Source organism: Rhinolophus sinicus, chromosome 16, assembly GCF_057876585.1.
Source record: "Rhinolophus sinicus isolate RSI-liver-muscle chromosome 16, RSI-T2T, whole genome shotgun sequence".
Taxonomy (NCBI): Eukaryota; Metazoa; Chordata; class Mammalia; order Chiroptera; family Rhinolophidae; genus Rhinolophus; species Rhinolophus sinicus.
In genome coordinates, this window is record NC_142516.1 from 124,684,543 (window position 1) to 124,712,017 (window position 27,475).

A 27,475-nucleotide genomic window follows, 5' to 3' on the forward strand; every position below is an offset into this window, starting at 1 on the left:
GGTATAAAATCCAGCCCTGAAAGAATTACTACACTGAACAATTGAATATAAGAGGGGGAACTGACCAGGGATATTAAGAGGGAATGCCAGAGAGAAAGAAAGGAAGCCAGGCAACTGTGTTGTTATGGAGACCAAAGTAAGACGGTGTTTCAGTAAATAAAGAACAGCCAACAATGTTGGATGCTATTGAAAGGTTACCTACGATAAGCTCTGACAAGAGCCTACTAGGTTTAACCACATGGAAATAATTGTTAACTTTAATGAAGTAAAGGCGCTGGACTGTGGAGGTGGGATCCAAATTCGGGTAAGTTGTGTAGTAAATGGATGGTGTGGGAAAAGAGACACTTCTTTCAAGGGGTTTAGCTGCGAAGGGGAAAAGAGAAAGCAAAAGAATGCAGTAGCTGTAGGACTCCTGAGGCTGAAGGAGGTATTTTGTTTGGTTTATCTTTTTAATTTGGAAAATTTTGAGTTGAGCCTATTTAAATACAGAAGGGAAAGGTCTATCTGCAAGGAAATGATTGAAAATACAAAACAGACAGTGGATAATGCAAAATTCAACTGGGGTTAATGATAGAATAAACAGTTCTAAACCCTCTCTTTTAGGGAGGCTTTCCTCATTAACTGTCCAACTAGGGCACATATTTTTAGGCAGAAGGCACTAGCATCATTGGGATTTCTCCATTGGTGGTATAAGAAAAGGAACAGGGGAGTCAACATACAAAAACATTTGGGTCCTGTGTATGCTGATATCACAAAATCAAAGGGAAATACAATGGTATGACTTAGGATGGTTCAATTTGTAATTTTTTGACTTTACGATGTCAAAGCAATACACATTCAGTAGAAATTGTACTTTGAATTTTGAATTTAATCTTTTCCAGGTCTAGCGATATGTGATAAGATACTCTCTTGTGCTGGGCAGTGGCAATGAGCCACAGCACCCACTCAGCCAGACGATCACTGGGGTGACCAACCAATACTCTACAGTATGGTAGTAAATGCATTTTGACTTATGGTATTTTTAACTTAAACAATGGCTTTATCAGGACCTAACCCCATCTTAAGTCAAGGAGCTTCTGGAGGGGGACACTGGTATTTCTTGGACGTTCCAGGCACGTTCGCAGCTCAGGGCCTTTATTTGTTGCTTGCTCTGCCTGAAATTCTCTTCCACCACATATCCTCACAGTTTACTCCCTCAGATCCTTCAGGTCTTTGCTCAAATAGCACAGAGTGACCTCCTATAACCGCTCTATTTAAAATTGCAACCCCTTTCCCCACGTGGGCACGTCCCCACTCCCCTTATCTGCTTAATTTTTCTCCATATTGTAAACACTTTACTTATTTTTGTTTATTGTCTGTATCCACTTCTTGAATGTAAACTCCACTAGGGTAAAGAGTTTTTGTCATGTTGTTCAAAGCTCATCCCTGGGACATAGAAGTTACTTATTAAATATTTGTTGAATGAATGAATGCTTATTGTAGCTTAGCATTCCCATAGATACGGGGAACAGTACTAAGGTATAAGCCCATCATTTGCAGTGTACATAAACTACCAGTCCTTGATAGTGAATCTTTTTTACTGAACAGTTGGGACACATGTTATCAAATAAAACATTTCAAGTGAAATAGTTTGTAACTAGTGCTCATTCATGTAATGTAGATCCTGATAGCATTCACTGGGTCATTTTTTTCTTTTTTGAGAGAAAATATATCTTTTAGGGGAAAGAGAGATGAGATCAGCAATTCTCATAAATTTCTCTGCAATTGTGTATCAGTAACTCTAAGTCATTACACAAAGAGAAGATAAATAAATCCTGGCAAAAATAGATTATTAGTTCAGAAGTTGTGCGTTCAAATGCTATATAATTTTTGAGCCTATAAACCTTAGTTTATAAACACAGAGGTAAGTCTGTAGTTATAAGGGAAAAAAATAGTCCATTTAGGAAGAAACAGGTGATATCAGAAGTAAAACAACTGTAGTAGATTTCCAATTTTGTCTCTTTCTCTATTAGGAATTATTTGTCCTCATTACCATGTGACTTGAGGTGATCCTGTATTTGTTAATTATCTTTATAGTACTGCTGACAAACCATCCCAGTGGTTTACAATAAGCACTTATTTTTCTTCCTCACAGGTCTGCAAGTCTGCTGGGATGGCTCTACTTCATGATATAGCTTTCTTGGGCTTGTTTTTCTGAAAAACTCTGTTTCACCCTGCTGAGTATAGAACCCCAATTTGATAGTTTCATTTATTTTTGTGCACTTTAAAGTTGTCATTTCATTTTCTTTTGGCTTGAATAGTTTCTGAGAAGTCTATGAAAATCTTATTATTCTCTGTTATAATGTATCTTTTCTCTCTAGCTGCTTTTAAGATTTTCTCTTTATCACTGATTTTCACCAGTGTGATTATGATATGGCCTAGTATAGTTTCCTTTATATTTATCCTTTATATTTATGGGCTTCTTTGACCTTCTTGGATTTGTGGTTTATACGTTTCATTAATTTTGGAACATTTTTGCCCATTATTTCTTCAAATATTGTTTTCTTTACCCCCATCCCTTTCTGGGGCTACAATTAGCCCTTTTTATATTGTCCTACATGTCATTTTTTTTTCCCAGTCTATTTTCTCTGTGTGTTACATTTTGGGTTGTTTTTATTGCTGTCTTCAAATTCATTATTTTTTTTTCTGTAGTGCTTGATGTGCTAATGATCCCATCTAGAGATTTTAAAAATTTCAGATGTATTTTTCATCTCCAAATATTCCATTTGCTTCTTAAAAAAATTTCTTTTTCCTTCGGTTTCTCTCCTGTCATCTTTTCCGTTAAAAGCCTACTGAGCATACTGAGTGTATTCATAATAGGTGTTTAAAGTCCTTATCTGTTAATGCCATCATTTTTGTCCTTTCTGGAAATGTTTCTATCAACTATATTTTTCTATTCTTTGGCATGTCTATTAATTTTTGACTGGATTTGTTGAATTTAATGTTGTTGAGTCCTCGATTTTGTCATAGTCTTTTAGAGAGATTTATACATATTCAACAGTCTCTCTGTTTTGGCTGAAGGGAACTCGGATTATTTTCAGTCTTGTGTGAGCTCGGAGAATTGTTTGGCCTACTGCTCCCCAACAACTGGTCTTTCCTGGTCTTGTGGTTTCACATGATATAGTCACTGGTTTTTATTCAGATAAAGATGCCAGGGTACTCCTCTGCAGATTTCTGAAGCTCTTTCTTCTTGAATTCCACCTCATAAGTTCCAACCAACTTGTCCTCCTCAAGTCCCCTAAACGCCAAGCCCTGTCTTCTTAAGTCAGTAAGACCTGTCTTCTCAGTGAGACCCGAGGTCTTTGCTTGAGTTCCCTTTCCCTGCACCACAAACTGGAACTTGCCTCCAGGCAGAAAGCAGGGTGACATAGGGTTCATCTTGTTTCTTTTCTGTCAGGTACAACAGTCCAGGACTGACTTTTGTCCAATGTCTGAAAACAGTTGTTTCGTACATTGTTCAGTTTTTCAGTTAAGTCCAGACTCATTTCTTCTTCTCCAAAAGAGGACGTCTTAACTATTTTATAAATGTTATTTGCTATGATTAAAATTCCCCTCTATGGTACTTGTTGTTTTTCTTCTCAGGAAAAGTTGATGGAATCATTTACTCTTGGTATCCTCTAGTAACTAACGTTCACATTCTTGAGTGACTTCAATGGGAACCCGCGCTGCCTCCGCGCAGGGTCAGCTAAGCCCATTCCCCCCTCCCCTCCGCCCCCTCCCCCGCCCTCCTCCCCCCGCCCACCCCCTCCCCCCGCCCACCCCTCTCCCCTCCCCCCGCCCACCCCTCCCCCCGCCCACCCACTCCCCCCCGCCCACCCACCCCCCCCCGCCCACCCACCCCCCCGCCCACCCACCCCCCCCCGCCCACCCACCCCCCCCGCCCACCCACCCCCCCGCCCACCCCCTCCCCCACGCCCACCCCCTTCCCCCACTCCCCGCGCACTTCTCCCTTCCCTTCCTCCTCCCGCCCAAGTCGGACGACGCGCTCGCGCTCCGCGCGCGCCGGCCCACTGCGCCTGCGCGACGTGTGGACGCCACACGCTCCCGGAAGTAGGAGGTGTCCGCTCGATTTGTGTGGCCGCCGCCGCGGGAACGGGAGCCCGTAATTTTTCGACGGAGAAAGGCGAGCCTTTTGGGCTTGGCCGAGTGAGAGTGAGTGAGTGTCGCACTCCAGCCAGGTCTCTTCTTACTTGACACCCGGCATGGAGGATGAGCAGAGCAAACAGGCAGGTGGCGAGGCCGTGGCTCCCGCACTGCAGGAGTCGCCGCGGTTGGAGTCTAGGGAGGAGCGGCAGCATCCGCATCCCGAGGTGAGGCGCCTGTCCGCGCGCCCCTTTCTTCTGCAGTGTTCGCGGAAACCGCAGCCTGCGTGTCCTTGGATCCCAGCCCCTGCCGCTTTCCCTGTCCCAAGCTCTGGGAGTCTTTACTCGGAGTGGTTGTCATTGAGCCCCCTCTGGTCAGAATTAACTTCTGGATGAAAGTAAATAGTCAAGAGAAGTGTGAACTGTGGTTTTGTAAGTAATGAGTGAGAATTCTGATCTAAACATTCTGTGCACACTGTTGCTATTGCCGTTCTGTCTAGTCCTTATCGGTCATTGGTGGGCTGTTGTTTTTCCATCGCGTAATGTGCTCCAGGTCTGTCACTTAAGATCATGAAGCCCATCTTCTTCCAGCCTTAACAAAAGGTGATTGTGCCTGTTGTAACCTCGTCCCTGATTTTTGTCCATTTACCACTATTTCATATAGATACATGGCTAATTTTATTAATGATTTTTACGGTTCACTGGTAGATCCTAGTTACAGTGGCAAAATGAGCTTATTTACTCATTTAATGAATATAGTTATTTTGACCAACGCTGAAGGTTGTAAACAATCTAAGACTAAAATTGGTCATTTTTCTATCAACAACAAGCAAATTTTGAGCACCCCTTAGAGTGGGTATTTGCAAGAGGCTGCCTAGTTACTGCTCCTTCCATCTACAGCCAGTTCTCCACGAAGCAGCTAGATTGGTCTTTTAATAACACGAATCTGATTGGTTTGCTCCACTCCTTAGTCTTCAATTTGCTGTCCCGCAGGACCTGGCTCCTACTTCCCTAGCTCACTGCATCCCACACAGTTCTCCCCTTTTGCTCCCAGCGCCTCTGGCTTCCTTGCTTTCTTTTATGGTGTCAAGTTTTTCCTTTGTACGCTCCTTTTGCCCTGCAAGAGCTTCCTCGGGGTTTTTGCATAGTTATCTCATTGTCCTTATGATACTGCTTTGAAAAGGGCCTTCCGTGTCCCGTCTAATGAAGCACTCTTCCACCTCATCTCCCTCTTCAATCTGAGATACTGTCAATAAGATCATGTTAAGGCAGTTAAAAAATAGTTTTTAAAGTTTATTTTGAATAAGAGAAGTGTGACTGAATATACTTCATTATATTTGAGTCTGAAAACTTTGAAATATGGTGATACAAGGCCTGGGACTGTGTTCCAAATTGGTTTTAGTGACTCATATTTGTTAAAAATCTTTTGTTGGATGCTCATAAACGATGATACAGTTTTTTTTTTCAACTTCAATTAAGCAGGATTTTTGTTGGAATTTAGCGAAGTACATTTCCATTCTCTCTAATGTCAGTTGTGTTTGTAAACTAATAGATGTCTCATTTTTATATTTTTAACAATTCAAATATCATCAGAACTCTTCCTTTGGTATAATTTTAATCAAGTTAAATTCTGCTTCTAAGTTTTCTCTTTTTTTGGTGAGCAGACGGAGAGGGTTTTTTTTGTGTTTTTTTTTTTAATTAGATAATGAACAATTTTTTGGCAGTAAGATAATGGAAACATTTCGAAAATATCTATTTTCAAATGTTACTGCCACAGAAAAAAATTTTCTTTTGATAAGCAGTTACTGTGTAACTTACTTGTTAAAACACTTTATTTCACCTTGAAATAACAAATTATGTTCATTAAAAAAGACCCAAAACTTCTAAGGATCAAGCTGTCAATCCCTTTCTTATCATGGAAAAGGACAACGATTTTGGATTACCTATCTTTGTAAAAGAAAATACGTAACATTTTTTTAAGTTCAACAGCACTTAAATAAGTACTTTGCCACAAGATCGTTGGTAAGCTTCTGTTTGGTATAAAAGATTTTTGTAGTCACTCTCCCTAATGTAAAGATTCTCTTATTTGGGATAATATAAACCATAAAACCACTTACTTGGACATGAAAATTGCAAAATGTCACAGTACTGTGAAGGTGAATATTCTTCTCCATACTGTGGAGTCTGCCCTACTTCCTCATGTGGCTAGTACTGTGTGTGACATGTGACAGACTGGTGGACGCAGATAGTGGGGAGGATGCCATTGTCAATCTATGTATTATTTAGTAAACTAATTTTGTTATTGTAGATTAATGATCAATGTAGGACTTTTAATATTTTCTTTCTGCTCCTTAGTGGAGTGACTTGAACATCCTTCTTTGGAAACTTAGTGTAGACCTGAAATTTGGGAAGAGACACTGATCACTGAGTACTGGATCTTGACTGTGCCCTAAACTTCCCTGAAGGAAAAGGGCTCAAGTGGAACCTAAGAGAGGACACAGATCTTTCTTTATAGAAATCATGCTTTATAGCGTATCTAGAAGAGGCCTGAGTGTTACTTGTGGGTAATGTTTGTAGCTACAGTTTTAGATACGAATTAAGCAAGTGAATGAGAGAGAGGATTTAGCCAAAAAGAAAATTGACTTAAATTAACTGAAACATTTGTTTTGGTAGTCAAACTGTTTACTCACTGTTGACCTAAATTTTAACCTGATTGAACATGAAGTTTAAAATGCAATGTAAATTTAAAGACAAAGGATAAATTATCCTGATTAAGTTCTAATGATAAAGTAACCAGGTAACGTAAATTTAATATAGTATTGAAAGCTAATGTTTTCTCAGTTTTAGTCAAAGATCAGTGTAATAAAGCTTTTTAAACATTTGTCAACAAGGAACTTCAGTGCAGTTATGTTTCAATTTATGGACAATTCACACATTAGAATTGCTGACCTCTTCCTCAGAGGAAATGGGAGTGAGTCATTCTTGAGTGCTCCAGTACAGTGCCTAGCATTATATTTCCAGTAAGTGCATGTTGCATTAAATTGAGAACTTAGAGTGAGAAATAGTCCCTGAACCATTAGGATCCATCCTAAGACAAAGATTATGGCCTGTTTATGGTTATAACCCTCTTTAAATCTGTAAAGTTCACGTGGGGACAATGTGGTAAATTATAACTAAGTTAGCAAGATTTAATATGGATTAATAGTAAGTAGCAAAGTATTTTTGAAAATTCTGGAACATACCTGATATTTATTACATTGCATGTAGAAAGTAATTGACTTACAAATGAATCTTTGAAATTTAACATATTTTGGGACTACCTGTAGAGTGATTAAAATTGAGTCTTTTTTTTAACACAGATTTTGATTTAAGAAAAGAGAAAAGGTTTATAATGTAGTAACTAGTTATCCTGAATAACTGTTGTATGTATAACTTTTGGCGATTTTGTGTTTTGAAACTGAATACATTTCCTCCTTTGTCTTAGGTACTAGGAAGTTTTGAAGTAGATTTCTAGTCCTTTTCCGCTTTACATTGGGCAATTTCTGTTAACTTTGTGCAATGTAATCAGATGAAAAATTATTGGGCAGTCACTGATTTATACGTGCATAATGTTGTAAAGATTAATTTAAAAAATTAATTCATTTGTAAATTTTAAAATGTCTGTTCTATAGTCTGTGATGGTAGTAAGTAAAGTTGCCATTTATTAATAGCTACGGTGAGTATGGGAGTCTGATATACATAATCTCATTTAACCCTTATAATAATAATCTTGTCTAAATACTATTTACCATTACTATCATCACAAACTAAATGCCATTGAGACAATTATTATGCTTATTTTATAGATAAGGAAACAGACATCAGAGACTAATGAATAACTACCTAAGGTAATGCTGCTAGTAAATGGTCAGCTGGGGCTCTGTTGTGAGGTGGTTTTGATTCCCAACATCAGTGTTCTTTTAACTTAGCTTCATTGCCTATAAGGAACTTCATGACTCAGAGGAGAGCAGGGTCAATGGTATTGGAAACAAGTATCTCTTCTTCCTGTCCTGCCCTCCCTCCAGTAGCTGCAGTGGGCATTTTTCATTGAACTTCCCTCAGGAGTTTGAATCTTTAAGATGTTGGTACTAATCATAAACTATATGGTTTTTGGTTTTTTGTAGAAAAAGCAACGATGTAGATTTGATGGCCAAGAAACAAAAGGATCTAAGTTCATTACCTCCAATTCCAGTGATTTCAGTGACCCAGTTTATAAAGAGATTGCTATTACGAATGGTTGCATTAATAGAATGAGTAAGGAAGAACTCAGAGCTAAACTTTCAGAATTCAAGCTTGAAACCAGGTAAATAAAAATAATTTTTTAAAATTATAAAGGTAGTACATGCTCATCCTAGAAAATCTTGAAAACACTGGAAAAATTAAAAACACTCTGTAATTATGCTGCTATAAAGAAATAACCATTATTAACAATTCAAGTAACAACTGTAATTTGCATTCTTGTACGTTAATCTTTGTGTGTACTTTGAATGAGAAATTATTTCTGTTAGTCTTTTAGGTGATAGACCAGGATCGCTGAGTTAAAGCCTATGACTATTTTGACAATCTACCAGCAATGCATAGGAGTATTTATTACACCAAATATGTTTAAACATTTTTTTTAGTTGCTCATTTCATTGTTGGATAATATTTTATTAATGAGATTGAATATTTTCAATTTTTTTATTTTCTTTTGTCCATTTGTATTATTTTTATGAAGAGGATTTCTTTGTAACCAGGTAATTTAAAAAAGTCATTCACCTATCAGGAAGTATTTTTTTTTTCCCGTTTTTGTTTCTAAAAATGCAGAATAGTATGCTTTATGTTTAACTGTATATTGAATGAGAAATGAATGCAGCTTAGCCAATTGTGTGTGTGTGTGTGTGTCTGTGTGTCTTCAGTGAGATATATACACACTTAGGTTTTTGATAATTTTTTTGTAAAGCAAATCACTTTATTTTGACTTTGACCATGGGCAGGAATGACTTGAGGAATCCAGAAAAACGTGAAGATTTTTGATAAACAATAGAACTTCTAGGCATCAAGAAAAAATTGACTATATACAATAGATGAAAATTGTTATTGTTTCTGGGTACCCCTGAATCCTTCTTATAAGGAATATTCCTCCTCTTTGCTTTAAAGTAGAGCTTCACTACTTTTCAAAAGAGCACATACATATTTTTTTCTCCTAGATTTTCTACATTTTAATTTGTGGAGAAAAGCTTTACTTCATTTCTCCCAACTCTTTCCATTAGGAAGATACAACCTGTAGCCTACAGAAGATTTTTTGAGCAACATATTTGTTCTTCCCGGGTGTGAAGACCAATCGCTTACTCCTGACTTGCAGGGGAGCTAGTGATCTAGAGGCATGTCTATACTTTATTCAATAAGCATTTACTGAATTCTAAGCATTACTAGGCCTTAAAGTTATAAAGGTAAAACAAATATATTCTCCACTTTGAAAAACTCATGGTCTTTTGAGAAAGCACACAAACAAATCACAATACAGAGTAACCAATGCTATATTGGAGGTATGGCCAAGTATAGCATGAGAATACAGTAGACAGTCTATCTTAGGAATTCAGGGATGACATTTGAATTGATGTGCCAGGCAGAAAAGGGAGACCGTATTTCAGGCGTAAGAACTCAAAAATCCTAATTTCTGTGGGTATGTTTACTGCTACATGAGCTTGCTTTTTCGTCAGCTGTTGTCTAACCAAAGTTATAGGCCATGACAGCGTACTGCAGGTTCAGGTGATGACTTGCCCCCAGGTTTTGTCTGCAGTGCGCCCCATGCATCGGGGGTGGGAGCGCCTGAGGAGGGTAAGTCATAGCCAAGTTGTGAGAGAACCCTGCGCGAAAGTCTGCGTTTTACTTTGTAAGCAGAAGGAAGCCACTGAAGGCATTTGCAGCAGGGAATTGACATTAGTGCTTCATTCTCAAGTAAGGCACAGAGTGACAAGGAGGGCTGTGGGAGTGGAGGCATTTGCCAGAGTCCAGGACGCTACTGAGAGCCATACCAAAGAGAATTAAGGAGAAACAGAGTCTGAATGTCTTACTAAGTTTGCACAGGCAAACATGGTGAGGATTTGGATGTGGACGGGCAAGGGAGATGTTAAAGATGCAAGTCTCTCTGGAGCAACTGGTTATATGTTTGTGTTGCCATTTGGTTTACTGACAACCCATTAGTAAAATACGGCTTCTCCAAAAAAAGAGAGAGAGGAGAGAAATTAAGACAAAGTAGTCCAAAGCTGTCACATGACAGAGGTCACTCAATACCTTAATATGAAAGGAGGTAAAGGGTTTCCTTGCTAGGTTTGGTAATTTGGAAAATCTCAAGCAAATAAGTATGTTAAGACATTTTGTCTTAAAACAATGAACTGATGAATTATTAGTATTGGCGTGGATAGGATTCATTTTCAGTGGTAGTTTAGAAAGGAAAACAAAAGGTTAAAACAAATTTTTTAATAGTCACTAATAGGTGATGTGACCAAAATGCCTTGCTTGTCACTGCACATTAATTACAACTTAGATCTTATTTTTACTGTCATATGTATTTGCAAACAATTATAGACTCAGCTAAATATGTTCTGAAGGAAGTCTGAGCATTGGCTATTGCTTTTAATTTTTTTGAAGAAATACATAGTATTTGAAGAATGTAACCACCATTACCAGCCATTGTTTCTATTTAGAACCACCAATTCCCAACCCCCCATTTGTGGAACATGTATTTTTAAAATACCTGTAATACTGAAATCTCCAACATCATATCTACTCATGGTAATTAGAAGTCTACAATTAAAAACTTACTGAATATTGCTATGTTTTTCTGGACACAGAAGGTGTCTTCTGAATGAGTTTTCCTCGTTAAATAGCTAACAGACATTCAACTTTATGTACCAGTCTCATAATGTTTTCATATTCGTATGGACTTAGTTGTTTAACCTGTGGAAGCCAAAAGAAAGAAAAAAGCACAATATGTTAAATTTACCTGAATTTTCATACTCTGAAATTTTTATTTGCCCATAGGATAATTCAGTGTAAACTTCAGTTTTTGTACCATGTATGTCATCTTGGTACTTAAGGTAGTGTCGTCGTGTAGGTGGTGTGTGCCAACAAAGCTCATGGTGTGAAGTATCAGTATAGATGGGAGAAAGTGCTCATAATAAACTACAAAAACGAAAAGTTACTTGTGAAGGAAAATAATTGATGCTGTATTGACATTACATTTTAATTAATTCTTTGCTAAATTAGCTTTGAGTCTTGCTTTGTTTATATTTATTTTAGTTAACACCTGCTAAATTATGCTTTGCTTGTCAATGTTCAACCCAGTGCAAGCAGGTAAGAATTCAGACCTTGACTGAAATTCACCTAAGAGTTAATTTTATTCTTACTTTCCTTAGAGGAGTAAAGGACGTACTAAAGAAGAGGCTGAAAAACTACTATAAGAAGCAGAAGCTGATGTTGAAAGAAAGCAATTGTGCCGACAGTTATTATGACTACATTTGTATTATTGACTTTGAAGCCACTTGTGAAGAGGGTAACCCACCTGAATTCATACATGAAATAATTGAATTTCCTGTTGTTTTACTGAATACTCATACCTTAGAAATAGTAAGTGAATTGTTATATTTTAATTTTATTTTTAGCAGCAACTATTCTGGGGTTGGTGAGTAAAGCAGAGGATCTCATTTGTTTCAGCTAGAATTAGTTCTAAAGTGAGCTTTTTGCTCTTGCTGTATGCTTTGTATCAGCTTGATTAATAGAAAAGCTATAATAAAATAATTTCAGTGTCTGCTTCTCTCCTTTTTCAGTAGCTAAAATTATAGTGTTCTTTACTATTTGCTAAGATTCTGGCTGGGTCTCAAAATCTCCTGGGGTGGTAAAAAACAAACAAACAGATGCCTGGCCCTCATCCCAGAGATTCTGATTTAGTTGTTCTGTGCTGGGGCCCCTGGCATCAGCATTTTTAAAAAGCTTCTCATTTTATATGCAGTCAGGGTTGAGAATAACTGCTATAAATGAATGTATGCTCTGATCTCTGAAAATGATAATTTATAGAAATCACCTTTCAACTTAGAACTGGCCATCTTTCTGGTGAAAAGTTATGGGGGAAACAACTCTCATAATTTTTGCTTCTAGTCCATATAACATGTATGCTTTAGATGTTTGTTTTCATTGCATTGCTAGTTGGAAGTCAACAGGAATTCTCCAAACTATTACTGTGCCTTGTAAAATTTGAGTGAGGACGTATTAACATCTCATCTATCCATAGTTACTTCTGTAGTATCCCTAGTTGTCACCAACGCACTGGGAATAAGTATAAAAAGGCTTTATGCATTAAAATGCATAGTTTTTTTCTTAGTGTTTGTTGTTCAGAACCTCTCTTAGTTATATTTTTAATCAGCCTATTTACATAATTTCCTTGTCCAAAGCAAATTAAAGGTCAATAAATCAAAAGTAAAAATGATAGCTCCGAAGGCATGTAATCTTGCATAGCTCACTAGATTCCACTTCCTCTCTCTTACTCAAGGAGATTGCTCTAGTAATTCTCCCTCATTTAGATATTGATGATTTATTGCTTCTACTATATTGTTCCCATCACATTCAAGCATGTTATTTTCACACCATGAAAAGCCTTCGCTTGATCCCACTTCCTCTCCAGTTACCATGTTTCTTTGTTTCTCTATGGCAAATTTCTTTGAAAAAGTTACTTATTTATACATCTGTTTCCTCCATTTCTCTTTCAGGTTTAAGATTATACAGAGGGTGTAGGTTTAGGATATATACAGAGGGTGCCAAAAAATGTATACATTCTTCCCAGCTTCCTACTATCAGATGCCCCAGGTTCAATCCCAGGTCTCATCTCCATATAGATTCTCCCCTAATGATCACATCTGTCATCCAGTTTAGTGGCTTTTAGAAACTAAGTGTTGATGACTTTCAAATACATGTTTCCAACCTGGACGTCTGTTGCCAGACTGCTTACTTAACATCTATCTCTACTTGGGCATCTAAACAGACATCTCAACATGTCCCAAATTGAATTTACCCTGAATTACCTATTTTATGTGCATCATTCCCTAGCTTGAGTGAGGGCAGCTCTGTCTTCCTAATGCTCAGTTCATCCTTGACACTTGTTCTACATGTACAGACTGACAGCAACCCTTATTTACTTTGTCTTCAAAATATGTCCAGAATCCAGCCACATAACTGCACTGCAGTGACTCGTCTGAGCCCCTGTCATTTCTTGTCTGGGTTTGCTGTACTCACCAGCTAACCATTTTCTGTATTTCTATCCTTGTCCCCTCCAGCCAGTTCTCAACATAGGGGCCAGAGTGATCCTTATAAAATACAAGCTGATCATATCACTCTGCTCAAAATCCTCAGTGGCTCCCCATTTAACTCAGTAAAAGTTGCATTTCTAATATGATCCGGCCTCTTGTTACTTCAGTTTGTGCCATATTGACCTACTTGCTGTTTCTCAAAAATGTCAGACCTCGTCACTTCCCAGGGCTTTATCTCTCAATTCCTTTCCCCCAGAGGTCTTGCTGCTAATTCCCTCCCTCCCTCCTTCCTGTCCCTTTCTCCCATTCTCCCTTCCTTCCTTCCAGTCCTTCCTTAGCTCTCAGCTTTTGAATAAAGCCTAACTGGTTACCTGTTTAACAGTGTAGCTTAAACACCGCTGCACCCAGTGTTTCTCATCGCTCTTACCTACTCTATTTTCTGATAACCTTCGTTACCTTTTAACTTACTATGTAATTTATTTAAATAATTATTAAATATTTGATCAATGAATGCATAGTTCTCTATAGCATTATTCTGTTGAAAGTATTAAAACATTTAATAAATAACATTTTATCACCTGCTTGTAATGGCAACTTCCTTTTTTTAGAAGTTGCAGCATAGTTTTGAAAATTTTTCATTTAAAATTATAGAACAAAATACTTAAAAGAATATAGACTTCATTTATCTCTGAAATTCAATTAAGTAGAATTTTTTTCTCTTTTATATGTCTAGTCAGTAAAGAGCATCTAATTTTTAAAGTTCCAATGTTCTCTGCTGTTCTTTACTTTTGCTCTTTTACAATATATTAATAACTGTAATTCATCTGCTTAATGCTAGCATGTAAAAATTATTTGTAGGAAATATGAACAATTATTTTTAATTCCTAATTTTTAAGTCTTCTATAACAAAGACTATTCTTTGTCTTTTTCTCCATATCTACCTAGTATTAACAGTTGCTGCCTATAAATCTTTAGGCTTTGAAATTGTTGCTAATTTTTCACAAGTGACTGAGTGTGATCTGGTTTAGGAAGGCAGTATTGGGCTAGAGAAAAAAAGCACTTAGAGGTCTGAGCCTGATGATAGCAATACTGGCCTTTCTGAGTTCACAGAGTTGTCAGCATAAAATAAGAAGGCAAACCTGAAGGCTTGAAGATGTTAAAAATTACTTAAAAAAATACAGTAGTGTCTCCCTTTAAACTACAAGATACCATATAGTCAAATTTTGACTATTCAGAATTCAGTTTAATGGAATCTTAGTCTAATAAAAAGGGCTATTCATGAGTAAATGAGAGAGCAGTACACTGGAGCTAATTCATTATAACTGAAGACTGGTATTCAAAAAAAGTTATTTGAAAAGTATTTGTTATCTGGAAGTAGCGGTTGCATTAATAGGCTTTATAGTTTCAAAATATTACAAACAAAATTATCAACACTTTGCTCCTCAGGAATATGTTTAAACTTCGGTTTGAAGGCTTGCTTTCAGATACTTGCTTTATCTTAAATTTTGAACTATGAAATACAATTTTTTAATTAAAAAAAATCAGTGCTTTGGGAGTAGGGAATTACCTTTAAATTGTTAAAAATCTGGAAAGGTCTATGCAGTGAGCACCAATAAGATTACAACTTTGTGTGGCTGAATTTGTCATGTATCATGTGTCATATATCTTAAGTCATAGAAAATATTTTTAACTTGTTGTCCTTCCCTTGTAGGAAGATACATTTCAGCAGTATGTGAGACCAGAGATTAACACACAACTTTCTGATTTCTGCATCAGTCTAACTGGAATTACTCAGGTTATAATTCTATGTTCCTTTTTCGGGAATTTGAAAGAAGTTTTGAAATTAGGGATTTATTTCATAGTTTTAAAAAATTATTGCTGTAAACAATTTAAATTAATGTGATACTTTCCATGCTTGGTAAAGATCTTTCATATTGTAGTAGTTAAGAAATAGAAAAGCAAACTTTACATTTGATAAAATTTTTCTCAGCTTTTCCTTTCAAGGGGTTGTAATGATGAATCTAAAGGTTCATTTGTTTGGAACATTAGTAAAGTTAAGTCTTAACCATGCTGAACTTGGAGCTAAAGTTTTAAAATGTATCTGTTTACAACTTGACTTAATATATAGTATAGCTTAATTTTTTTAAGTCTCTGATTTTTGGGTGTATTGTAATGTGGCAGACCCTTTGTTCATTTACTTAGTTCCTTTATTCATTCATTCACTCAACAAATATTTGAGTGCCTACTATAGTATTTGCCAGTGTACTAAGGGATACAGAGATGGTCAAGTCAGTCTCCTCCGCTCAGTTAACAGTCTTATTCAGGAGGACACAGAATAAACCGTGGTCTCAGTATGGTTAGGAAGGCTGACAAGTAAGTCTGTTTCATCAGGGTATTATAGGCATCTGTAAAAAGGGCTTCCTATGACAGAAGGGATGGAGGGCTGTCCTGGGAAAACCTTCCTCAAGTTAGTGAACTTGGGCTGAGTCACATAGGTAAATAGGTGGAAAAGAATGGTCCTGAATGGGTGTGAGTGGCAGAACTGTAAGTAGTTCAGGATGGTTCAAATGCAGATGGGCTGGTAAGGAAATGAGTACAAATAAAGCCAAAGTGGTAGGCCAAGGCAAGCCAGATCATGAAGAGCTTTGTGTGTCTTTATATCTTGAAAGCCCGGGGGAGTGTTTGGAGGATTTTAAGTATGAATGAAAGGGATGTGATGGAACAGATTTACATTTTAGGGGGAGGTGAGTCTATAGGGAGACCACTTTAAAGGGCTTTGGCTCTTTTTGCAATGACATGGTTCTTCTTTTTTTAGGCCTCAACCTTGCTGCTCACAGATTCTCTAGAGTGGAGAAAAGGGAAATCTCTTCTCACTGAGCTATAGCCCTTTAAAGTGGTCTCCCTATCTCAAAGCTCACATCTTTCTACCACATACTACATAAGTGAAATAAGTCAGACGGAGAAAGACACGTATCATATGTTCTCACTTATATGTGGAATCGAAAGAACTGAATAAATGAGCAAAGTAAACAGAAATAATCTCAGGGATATAGAGGTAAAACTGACGGTTGTAGTTGGGAGGGGGGTGGGGATGAGGGAGAAGGTGAGGAGATTAGAAAGCCCATGTTAGTAGTCACAGTATTGCCACGGGGATACAAAGGACAGTTTGGGGAATATAATCAATAATGTAAAGATTTTGTAGGGGGTCAGATGGCACTTGTCTCATTAGGGAGACCACTTCATGGACGGTGTAGGTAACCGACCACTGCAGTGTACACCTGAAGCTGGAGCTGAATAATAATGTCAGCTGTACTTTAACATATAATATATATGTGTTATATAATATATATATATATAGTTGTATATATTTTGTGTACCTGAAACTAATAAGAAAAAATTAAGAATAGAATTGCAAAAAAAACAACAAAAAGAGAACCACTGGGGTTGATCTTAAATCTTAATTTTGGGAGGATTATGTACTTCACTTGAGAGCAGTCCCTAATACTTCGCTATAAATAATTCTTAATTGTTTTAAAAGTGAACTGTTAGATAGAGCTCAGCCAAGGAAATCATGAAGAGTTTAAAAAAATCATAGATAAGACTTTCTCTTACTGTTACTTACCCTATAATGTTTATGTCTGGGTATTTTGTAGAACTCTAAGTAGCTACTCAGATTTTTATATATTTTACTTTTATATCTTCAGGATCAGGTAGACGGAGCTGATACCTTCCCTCAGGTACTGAAGAAAGTAATTGACTGGATGAAAGTGAAGGAATTAGGAACAAAGTATAAATATTGCATATTAACAGATGGGTAAGTATTTAGGAAAATTATCTTTTTTATATACTTTTTAAGATTACAGATGTCCTTATTTAACTTTTAGAATAACCACAAAAATATTACTTACTAAATAAAGGAGACAGTATATTTCCTTTCATATTCTTGTTCCTAGTTAAATTTGAATCCTAGGGATCAAAGAGAGGAACGAAAGCAATGATAACTAATCCAGGATAAGAAGACTAGAGAAAGATGAATATTAATATGTAAAACTAAAATGTCTTTATTAAAACTGTTTTTACCAGGACACTTCCTTGCTCAGAAAAGTACAAACTTCAGTCTGGCTTTCGAGTTTCTTTCATCTAATCTCACCCTACCTGTGTAGCCTAATTCACCTTGCCATTCTTTTTTACTCTAGTTAGGCTGGCCCATGAATCACATGGTTTATCCTTTCTCTTTGTACTTATTCATGGTTTCCTCTCTACTGGAAGACTGTCTTCCTTGACAACTTCTTTATCATTCAAAGCCAACTTCATGTTTTATTACAGACACTACAATTCACATTGCTCTGGTGTGTGTGTGTGTGTGTGTGTGTGTGTGTGTGTGTGTGTGTGTTTTGGCTTAAAATCTTGTAGCCTCTGAGATATGTACCATTCCTGTTGGCATCTGACTAAATAGTCTGATATCTAAACTTTAGGTGTGTAAGATTTATGTTTGCAAGGAGATTAAAATTCTTTTAGAGCAAGGACTTTTGCTACTTTGTAGTCTTCATTATGCTTGCTGTAGTGCTGAGTTCAAAAAGTATGCTTATTGTGAAATGGAAAAATAAGAAGAAAGATGAGAAAGATCAAAACAAGGGTTACAGGCATTGTGCCAAGGCAGCTCCTCTCCCATAGTGCTGTTAAGGTTGAAAGTCCTGATCAATTTCTGTTTCAAACTATGGACAGACTGTACACTAAAGCTACAGTGTCACCTACGTAAAAGGTTTAGAGACCCTCACATACAAGAGGAAAAAGAGCATTGAACTTAATCACATCATAATTGTGTTTAAAAGTAGAAGTTTGGGAAAATGTTGATGGGCCTTTTTAGAAATCTCTTATTGATTGCAGCATGAATGAGCGTGTCCCTGCTAAAGTATACAGGAGTTTCTGTCATAACAGAGTCTGTGCGATTCTGCAATATCTTCCCATTTTGGGACAGACCATTCAAAACCTGTGCAATTTTGTAAGCAGAGCACTAACAAAAACAAAATCGATACATCTAGAAATAATTTGGATAGCCCAGGCAAGCAGCTCAGGGTAGGTGAAATTGCCTCAGAGGATATTACAAATACACAGAAGCAATAGGATACTGGTGACAGGCCACTGTATCTAATTTTCTTAAAATACTCCTGTTGTCAGTACAGCAGCTGAGTTGAGAGCTTTTTTTCTTTTCCTGCTGAAGGTTATAAATCTGATTGCTATTCTGACTCCCTCTGCCCAGGAAAACCCATGTATGAACCGATACAATTTCCACATTATACAGTCAATAATTTCCTTAACTACTTGGTTGATTAGTGTTGTAGAAACATACTTTGGCAGAACAAATTATATTCTGACTACTTGATACCAACTCCTTTTGTCCCTTTCAAGTATTTTGTTCATTTGTTTTTGTTTTTTGTTTTATTTCCATTACACCCTCAAATAACTTCCTATATGATAAGCCTGATGTTGAAAGTTAGCAGAGTTATTTTAGAATTATAAAAAAATTCTCTACAAGATAGAGGTCTGCCCAGATAATCAGAATCATAAAAATGATCAAGATGAGCCTAATAAGAATTAGTTTGTGAAAAGATTTAATATACCAGACTTTCTGTTTGTTTTTTAAAGTTTATTTTTGAATTACTATTTTGGAGGAAGAGAAGTTATTGTCTAAGCTTGATGTTATGTGTGAATATAAAAAAGAAAGATATGTGTAAATAAAAAAACAAATAAGAATGACTTAAATACTCATTTGTGAGAATATTATAGCATGTATTTTATCCATTTTTTTTTTTTTTCCTGTTTTTGATTTATAAGTTCATGGGATATGAGTAAGTTCCTGAACATTCAGTGCCAGCTAAACAGGCTCAAATATCCTCCTTTTGCTAAAAAGTGGATCAATATTCGAAAGTCATATGGAAACTTTTACAAGGTAAAATTTCTACATTTTATTGATTATACTCTAATGCTGTTAATGATAAATTATCATATTTCGTATGTACATTAAGTTGTGATTTACAAGGTGCTTTTCACAGAAAAAAGGCCACATGATTAGTTGTTGTTTTTCAGATTCCAAATTGGTTTATGTTCATCTGAGTTTAGAAAGATAAGCTATTTTTCTCATTCATCCTGTTGCTTAAGTACGTTAATACAATTTTCAATAACAGGTTTGGAACTATAGGGGTATTCAGTATGTGGGTTGTTTATGGAACAACTGCTCCACACTGAATTTTACTTTTATCAACGTAAATTTCTGTGTGTAGTGTAAATTTTTAAAATACAGTGCAAAGTTTGTAACAGTTGGCAGCCTTCCATCATGGCCCTCACCAGTATTGGCTCCTGTTCTCCCGAGGCAAACATTTTCAACTTTTTAAAGCTATTTCTTCTAATAATGACCTTAACATTTCTAAATTACATATTTCTTGAATTTCAGTTTGAGATATCTATTAAATTCCTGCAACAGAAGATGAAAGTTTAGCTCTGTTATAAAGCCACCATTCCTGCACATCTTTCCCCTCCCTGCATTTTTCTAATATAGTTTTATTACCTTTATAATCAAGTCATTATCCAGTGTTTACATTCCTATAACAATGGAGAAGGTTCATAACTTTTCCCCAAATACAACAATAGATTTCTTTAGTTGTTTTCTTATCCTGTTCCTTTCCATTCAAACTGTAAATCACTTCTCAGTATCTGTACTCAAAACATTCAGGTAGTCTGTCAGGTTTTTTTTTTTTTCTCTTTCCCCCTTTGGGATCTACCTTCCTAGAGCCTTTAATCCTGTTCTAATCTGAACTATTTGTTCTTCAGGCTTCTTCTAAAATCATCTAGGCGATTTCCTTTGCTACTCTATCATGTGTTAGATCTTGTGTCATCTTCTCTCTTTACAACTTCATTTTGGTGACGCACATCCTGAAGTATCGTGTTTCCCCGAAAATAAGACCTAGCTGGACAATCAGCTCTAATGCGTCTTTTGGAGCAAAAATTAATATAAGACCCGGTCTTATAAGACCGGGTATAATATAATATAATATAATATAATATAATATAATATAATACAATACCCGGTCTTATTTTACTCTAAGACCGGGTCTTATGTAATATAATATTTATCTAATCTAATATTATATTATAATATTTATATAATGTTATAATTAATATATTATAATATTCATATAATATTAATATAAGATCTGTATAATATAAGACCCGGTCTTGTATTAAGTTTTGCTCCAAAAGATGCATTAGAGCTGATTGTCTGGCTAGTCTTTTTTTCGGGAAAACACGGTAGATTCATGAGAAAAGATGTTTTTTCTTTAAAATGTTTTTGTGTGTGTGGTTTTAATGTTTCTTAACTATGCATACAGAAAAGTGGAGTTTGACAGATTGTTTTAAAGTGAAATCCCTTGTAACTTCCACTTACTCAACCCCCTTCCTTCCTCCCAGAACTCTCATAATCCATACTTTTCATGGGAATCATTTTCTTGTTTTTCCTTATAGCTTTAATGTTTATATGTTTATCCTTACTCCATGTAGTTAGGTTTTGCCTATTTTTAAACATGATATAATTAGTGTCATACTGGCTGTGTTATTTTGAGCTTTTTTTCCAACATTATAGTTGAGATTTATCCATGTTGTATATGTAGCTGTTAATTTATTACCTTTATAAATTAATAAAAGTTAATTTATTTTATTGCTGTGTAGCATTCCATTGTGTGACTATACCAGTTTGCTTATCTAGTCTATTCTGGCTGGCCATTGGGGCGGTTTTTGGTGTGAGGCTTGTATGAACAGAAGTGCTATGAGCCTTCCTGTGCGTGTCTTCTAGTGCCGTGTAGACCCAGTTCTCCAGGGTGTAAACCTATGAGTGGAATTGCTGCCTTACAGGATATGTGCATCATTGGCATTATTAGGTAATTCAAAAGAGTTTTCCAAAGGGGTTGCATCAGTTTGCACGCTCACAAAAAGAATGTGTGAACTGACAATTGCTCCCTGTCTTTGTCAGTATCTGGTATTACTAGATACTTAAAATATTTGTAATTCTGATAGATGTTTGATGTCATCTCACTGAGGTTCTGATTTGCATTTGCCTGATTACTAATGAGGTTGAGCTTCTTTTTCTGATTATTAGCCATTTGGATTTCTTCTTTTGCAAAGTCTGTTTAAATCTTCTACCCATTTTTTAAAAATTGGGTAGTCTTTCCTTTTGTAGTTGGTTTGTAGATCCTTAGTTTGGATATCAGTCCTTTGATTATATTTGGTAAATATTTCTTTCTTGTGGATTTATCATCTTACTCATTTTGTGATTCCTTAAACATGTTATGAAAAATGCGTTCTTAAAAAACAAATTCTGAAAAATTATAAACATACTAGAGTAGATACAATGAACCCTCATTGCCCATTTCATCAGTTAAACTCATGTCCAACCTTGTTTCATCTATATTCTTTTGAAGCAGATCTCAAACATTATTTCATTTGATGTTGTAAACATTTCTCTATATAATAACTCCAAAAGATAAGAACTCCTTTAGAAAAATATAACCACCATACCATTATCACACCTAAAAAATTAAAGTTTTGAAAAGTCCTAATGTCATCTAATCATCATAAATTTCATAGACATTTTGTTTCTTTTACCTTTTATGTGTTTTCAAGAAACTGAGCCATTTGTTCTATAGTTTCCCATAGTCTAGAGTTTGCTAATTGTATCCTGTGATATAGTTTCACATGTGCCGCTGTCCTCTGTATTTCCTGTAAATTTGAAGGGCTTGATCATATTTAGTTTCTTATTTTTTTTTCCAACAACTACCAAGTTGTAATGAATTCTTACATTAGGGTGTCTTTTTCAAACCTTTAACTTAGAGGAATAACTTGTTTATTCTAAGGGTAATAAAACCATAATTTTCAAGGTCTGCATAAAAATACCTACAGCTCACAGTACATTAGAGTGATCAGAAAGTTGTAGATACGTTAACGCAATTGCCAGTGCTCTTTTGAGGAGAGAATATTTTTCTGTGTATCTGTTTATGTTGACCAATTCCTTAGACTGCTCTTTTCTTCTTGTTTTCCCCTCTTCATAATAGATACCAACTATAATGTCAATTAGTGTAAATTGAGGAAACTTACGTTTTCTAGTTACGTTTTCTTTAGAATGTTTCCTCTTTTTTTGTTTTGTTTTTTATTTGTCTTATCCAAGTACACTTAAAAAGTCTTATCACAAATTTCTGCTATATACAATGCTAACAATGTAACGTCTTTCGTAGGTGGTATGTACAAAGTATTCTTTCCTCCTTTTTAAAACTGAAAATGACTTTTTAACCAACCTTTTTTGGGAGTGGAGGGTGGCGATGGATAATTAAACTTTAAATTATTCTTTCTTTCCTTTTCATAAATGTAAAAAACTTAAAAGGCAAACAATACAGTTCTGTTAAATAACGGGCTTTAACTTAAAACGGAGTTTGATTTTTTTTTTTTATAAGTAGGCTGAAACAATATGAATAAAAGGACAGCCTGAAACAATTTTAAACAAGATTTTAGAAAATAAAAGCTTTCTTTCTGTGTGACTAATAAGACTTAGAAGTAGGTTTAGCATGTACAAAATTATACAAATGTATTAGTTTATTTCTTTTATGGTTCTACATATGCATTAGAACGTCATTTTTGAAGTAAAAGTAAAGAATGAAATATACATCTTAAAGTGAAACCTGTGTTTTTGTTTTTTCCTGTATAAACACTCAATTTTGGGATGAATTTGAGATAAGCTCACGAGGGTATCATTTCCCACTGAAATTAGACAACTTGTGCCCTTGCCCTTCATATTATTAAACAAGGAAAGACTTGTTTATATACATAAAAAGTTGAAAATGACAGTGAAATATTCATTGCTTTCCTATGAATGACAGAACCTTCTTCTTTTACAGAAATCCATAACTTCTCTAGAGGCAGATCAGTAAATCTCATCTCTAGTATGTAGTTGGACTGTACTTTACAAAGCTCTTTTCTCAAAGTCAAATTCTCTGGCTGAGCAGAAGATTCAGAGAAAGGGTCCTAGCCTTAGTCATGTCGTGGTGTTGAACGGGAGGAAAAATACTGTCTAGTTTTCTACAGTTTTTCCAGATGGCTTTCAGTTCAATGCATGAACATTTAAGATTTCCTTCTGCAATGTGATTTTTACAAAGACTCAGTTTCCTTTGAAAATCCAAGACTCTTGTCACTTGAAGTCAAATGTTTTCTCTGTGGTCTTATAATAAGCACTTGTTCATTTGGTTTATGAGATGAAAATGTCTGCTAAGTAGACTGTTGTTGGCAGTTCTTCTTCAAGCCACTCAGTAAAATCTGACCTCCTATTTTTCTACCATTCACTTTTCAGGTCAGACACCTCTCAGAACTTTTTCTTGCTAGGCCCTAGGAAGCATGAGGTTTATGTGTTCTTTATCCAGGTTTTCATACAGGTTTCAGATTTTAAATATTGAGTGAGAGAACTGGCCTCTGTTTAAGAGTTAACCATTTTTCTAGCACTGTCCAGGACTTTTCACTTTATCTCTGAGATTGCTTTTATTGTGGTAAAACATATGTAACAAAATTGACCATTTAACCATTTTTAAGTGTATTGTTCAGTGTCATCAGGTACATTCACATTATCTGCCTCTATCACCACCGTCCATGTCCAGAACTTCTACATCTTCCAAAACTGAAACTCTAACCATGAAACAAAAACTCCCTATTCCCCCTTACTCCAGCCCCAGGCAACCACCCTTCTACTTTCTGTCTCTATAAATTGTACTACTCTAAGTACCTCATGTAAGTGGAATCATACAGTATTTGTCCCTTTGTGACTGGCTTATTTCACTTTGTATGGTATCTTCAGGGTTCATATGTATTGTAGCACATGTCAGCATTTCCTTCCTTTGTGAGGCTAAATAATATTCTATTGTTTGAGCATTTCTTTACTTTTTAAGGTTGAATAATATTCCATTGTATGTATACACCACATTTTGTTTATTCATCCATCTGTTGATGGACACTTGGATTGCTTCTGTCTCTTGGCTGTTGTGCATAATGCTTCAGTGAACATGGGTTTTCTGTTTTGAATAGAAGTGGTGAATGTGGGCATCCTTATTTTGTTCCTGATCTTAGAGAAAAAGTTTTCAGTCTTCCACCATTGAATATGCTGTGGGCTTTTCATATGCGGCCTTTATTATTTTAAGTTCGTTTCCTCTATTCCTAGATTGTTGGGTGTTTTTTCATGAAAGTGTGTTTAGTTTTGTCCAGTGCGTTTTTTGCATTAACTGAGATGATCGTTTGTTTTTTCCCTTCATTATATTAATATGGTATGTTACATTGATTGTTTTTCATATGTTGAACAATCTTTGCTTTCCAGAACTAAATCCCACTTGGTCATGGTGGATAAATCATTTAACATACAGCAGAATTCAGTTTGCTAGTATTGTTGAGGATTTTTGCATCAGTATTCATACAGAATATTGGTCTGTAGTTTCCTTGTAGTGTCTTTGTCTGGCTTTAGTATCAGGGTAATGTTGACCTCATTGAATGAGTTACAAAGTGTTCCCTCCTCTTCTGTTTTGTCAAGAATTTGGCAAGGATTGGTGTTAATTCTTCTTTAAATGTTTTTTTTTTATTCAATATTTTTTATTGGGGAATATTGGGGAACAGTGTGTTTCTCCAGGGCCCATCAGCTCCAAGTTGTTGTCCTTCAATCTAGTTGTGGAGGGCGCAGCTCAACTCCAAGTCTAGTTGCCATTTTCAATCTTTAGTTGCAGGGGGCGCAGCTCACCATCCCATATGGTAATTGAACCGGCAACCTTGTTGTTGAGAGTTTGCGCTCTTACCAACTGAGCCACCCAGCCGCCCCCTTCTTTAAATTTAAATGTTTTGTAGAATTCACCAATGAACTCAGTTGGTCCTGGGCTTTTCTTTGGTGGGATGGTTTTGATTACTGATTCAGTCTTCCTTATTGTAGGTCTATTTATATTTTGTTTTCTTCACGATTCAGCCTTGGTAAGTTGTGTGTTTCTAGAAATAGTCTATTTCACCTAAGTTATTCAATATGTTGGAAAAGTTATTTTCAGAAGCGCATTTTTTAGGTGATATTTAATGGAAGGCCCAGAATGCATTGCGGTATTACAGCTTAGGGTAATTATTGATGTTTGTCATGGTGAGTTTATGTCATTTGCTTTGTGATTCTTCCATTAACCCAATGAGTAAAAAGTACAACTGTTATTCTCATGTACAGATGAAGAAGCGGAGTCGACATAGCTGTACAAGATACATAATGTAAAACTTAATAAACCTTCTTCCTGATAGGGATATACTGAAGATAGAATAGTGGTTCTCAAAAGTAGAGGGGCATATTGAAATTTAGAGAATGTGTGAGATTTTTATATTTATCAAAAGGGAGTGGGTATTTGTTAAGTAGGTGGAAAAATACCACATCACATTGTCTTTCATTCTTGATCTTCATTATCTTTAGTCATCTAGACAGGCTAAATATTTTTTTGGTGTATCTGTCAAAAGAGTCGTTCAGATAAAATAATACAGTACAGAAAAATACCATGCAAAAAAGCATTAGTTTGGGTTAAAATGGTAGCGCTTCAATTTAAATGTTCAAAACAACACATTTTCTTTCATAAATGATTTGTTAAATTACAAAACTGCAAACTTTTCAGATGCCTTGAGGATTCCATCTCTTGATACATATTTTTGTCTAAAACTCTAAGATCACTTTTTTTAAAGCTCTGAATGTTTATTTATTTGGTTCAGTTGATAGAAGTATTTGCCCTTTGCCTAACTTTATTTAGCTGTTACTATTAATTTTCAGTTTATATTTTGCTACTTCACAGTGACTTATAGAATACTAAAGAATATTTACTGTTTATTTTTTAGGTTCCTAGAAGCCAAACCAAACTAACAATCATGCTTGAAAAACTAGGAATGGATTATGATGGGCGGCCTCACAGTGGCCTTGACGACTCTAAGAATATTGCCCGAATAGCAATTCGAATGCTTCAGGATGGATGTGAACTCCGAATTAATGAGAAAATGCATGCAGGACAGCTAATGAGTGTGTCCTCCTCACTACCAATAGAGGGCACTCCACCTCCACAAATGCCACATTCTAGAAAATGACAGCATTTTTGCCCTTTTGCCCATGGATCATTCACTCTAACTGCTACAAAGGTAGCAGATGAATGCTTATTGAATTAGTCTTGCGGTGTAAAATTTAAGCACCTTAAACATTTGAAATCTTATTAACAGTTATAGATACATATATGTGTGTGAACAGATTCTGTGGGGAGGGCATATTGAATTAGTTGTCACCAGCACTTTTGATATGAGCAGTATTTGTTACACAGTAACAGTTCCTGCTTAGAACTGAATTTTATAATTTAAGGTGTCCAAGATATGTTCCATTTGGTTTTAAATGCAAAAATTTATTGGCTCTCACTTTGAATGTCATCTCTTATTGATGTTAAAATATATGGTGTATTTCTACATTAACATCATTAGATCAAATCCTTTCTTAAAATGAAGAAAAAATTGGAAGATAGGCCTTTGGGTTTTAAGAATATTATAGTCCTTTTGATTTTTGAAGTTTATATGTGAAGTGCAGCTGTATGTGGTGGTGAATTTCATGAAGTACTTGGTACATACACATAATCTACCTATGTTTCTTTTCAATTCATAATTGGAAGGCTTGTGATAGATTATAGGGTCTGGTTAAAAATTCAAATGAGATTAATGGAAAGTCAGAAGAAAATACCTGTAAAGGAGTACAAAGGCTGTAGCTCAAACTTTATAATGCATAGGTAAATTAGTGGGGTTTTGGGACTTGGCATTTTAGTTTCCCTCCTCTTTGTGACATATCTGCCCTTATTCTTAAATCTAAGAGACCATGCTTTGAAGTAGACTTAAAATTAAGGATTAACACTTAATTTTGCATTTGTATTCAACGTTATGAGTAAGGTTAATAAAGTTAAATAATGCTTTCTACAA

At 35.8% G+C, this 27,475-nt stretch overlaps 1 protein-coding gene across 2 annotated transcripts; it reads left to right on the forward strand.

Moving 5' to 3' along the window:
- Positions 1-151: 151 nt before the first annotated feature.
- Positions 152-27,475, forward strand: ERI1 (exoribonuclease 1). 2 transcript variants are annotated; one of them, XM_019750518.3, is made up of 7 exons: positions 152-304; positions 8,285-8,463; positions 11,561-11,771; positions 15,156-15,239; positions 17,149-17,258; positions 19,280-19,394; positions 26,366-27,475. In XM_019750518.3, exons 1-7 carry the CDS (start codon positions 239-241, stop codon positions 26,606-26,608), a joined length of 1,008 nt encoding a protein of 335 aa, XP_019606077.3. In that variant the 5' UTR covers positions 152-238; the 3' UTR covers positions 26,609-27,475. The 2 variants fall into 2 exon arrangements, with proteins under 2 accessions (XP_019606077.3, XP_019606076.3); XM_019750517.3 differs by lacking the exon at positions 152-304 and adding an exon at positions 4,095-4,349.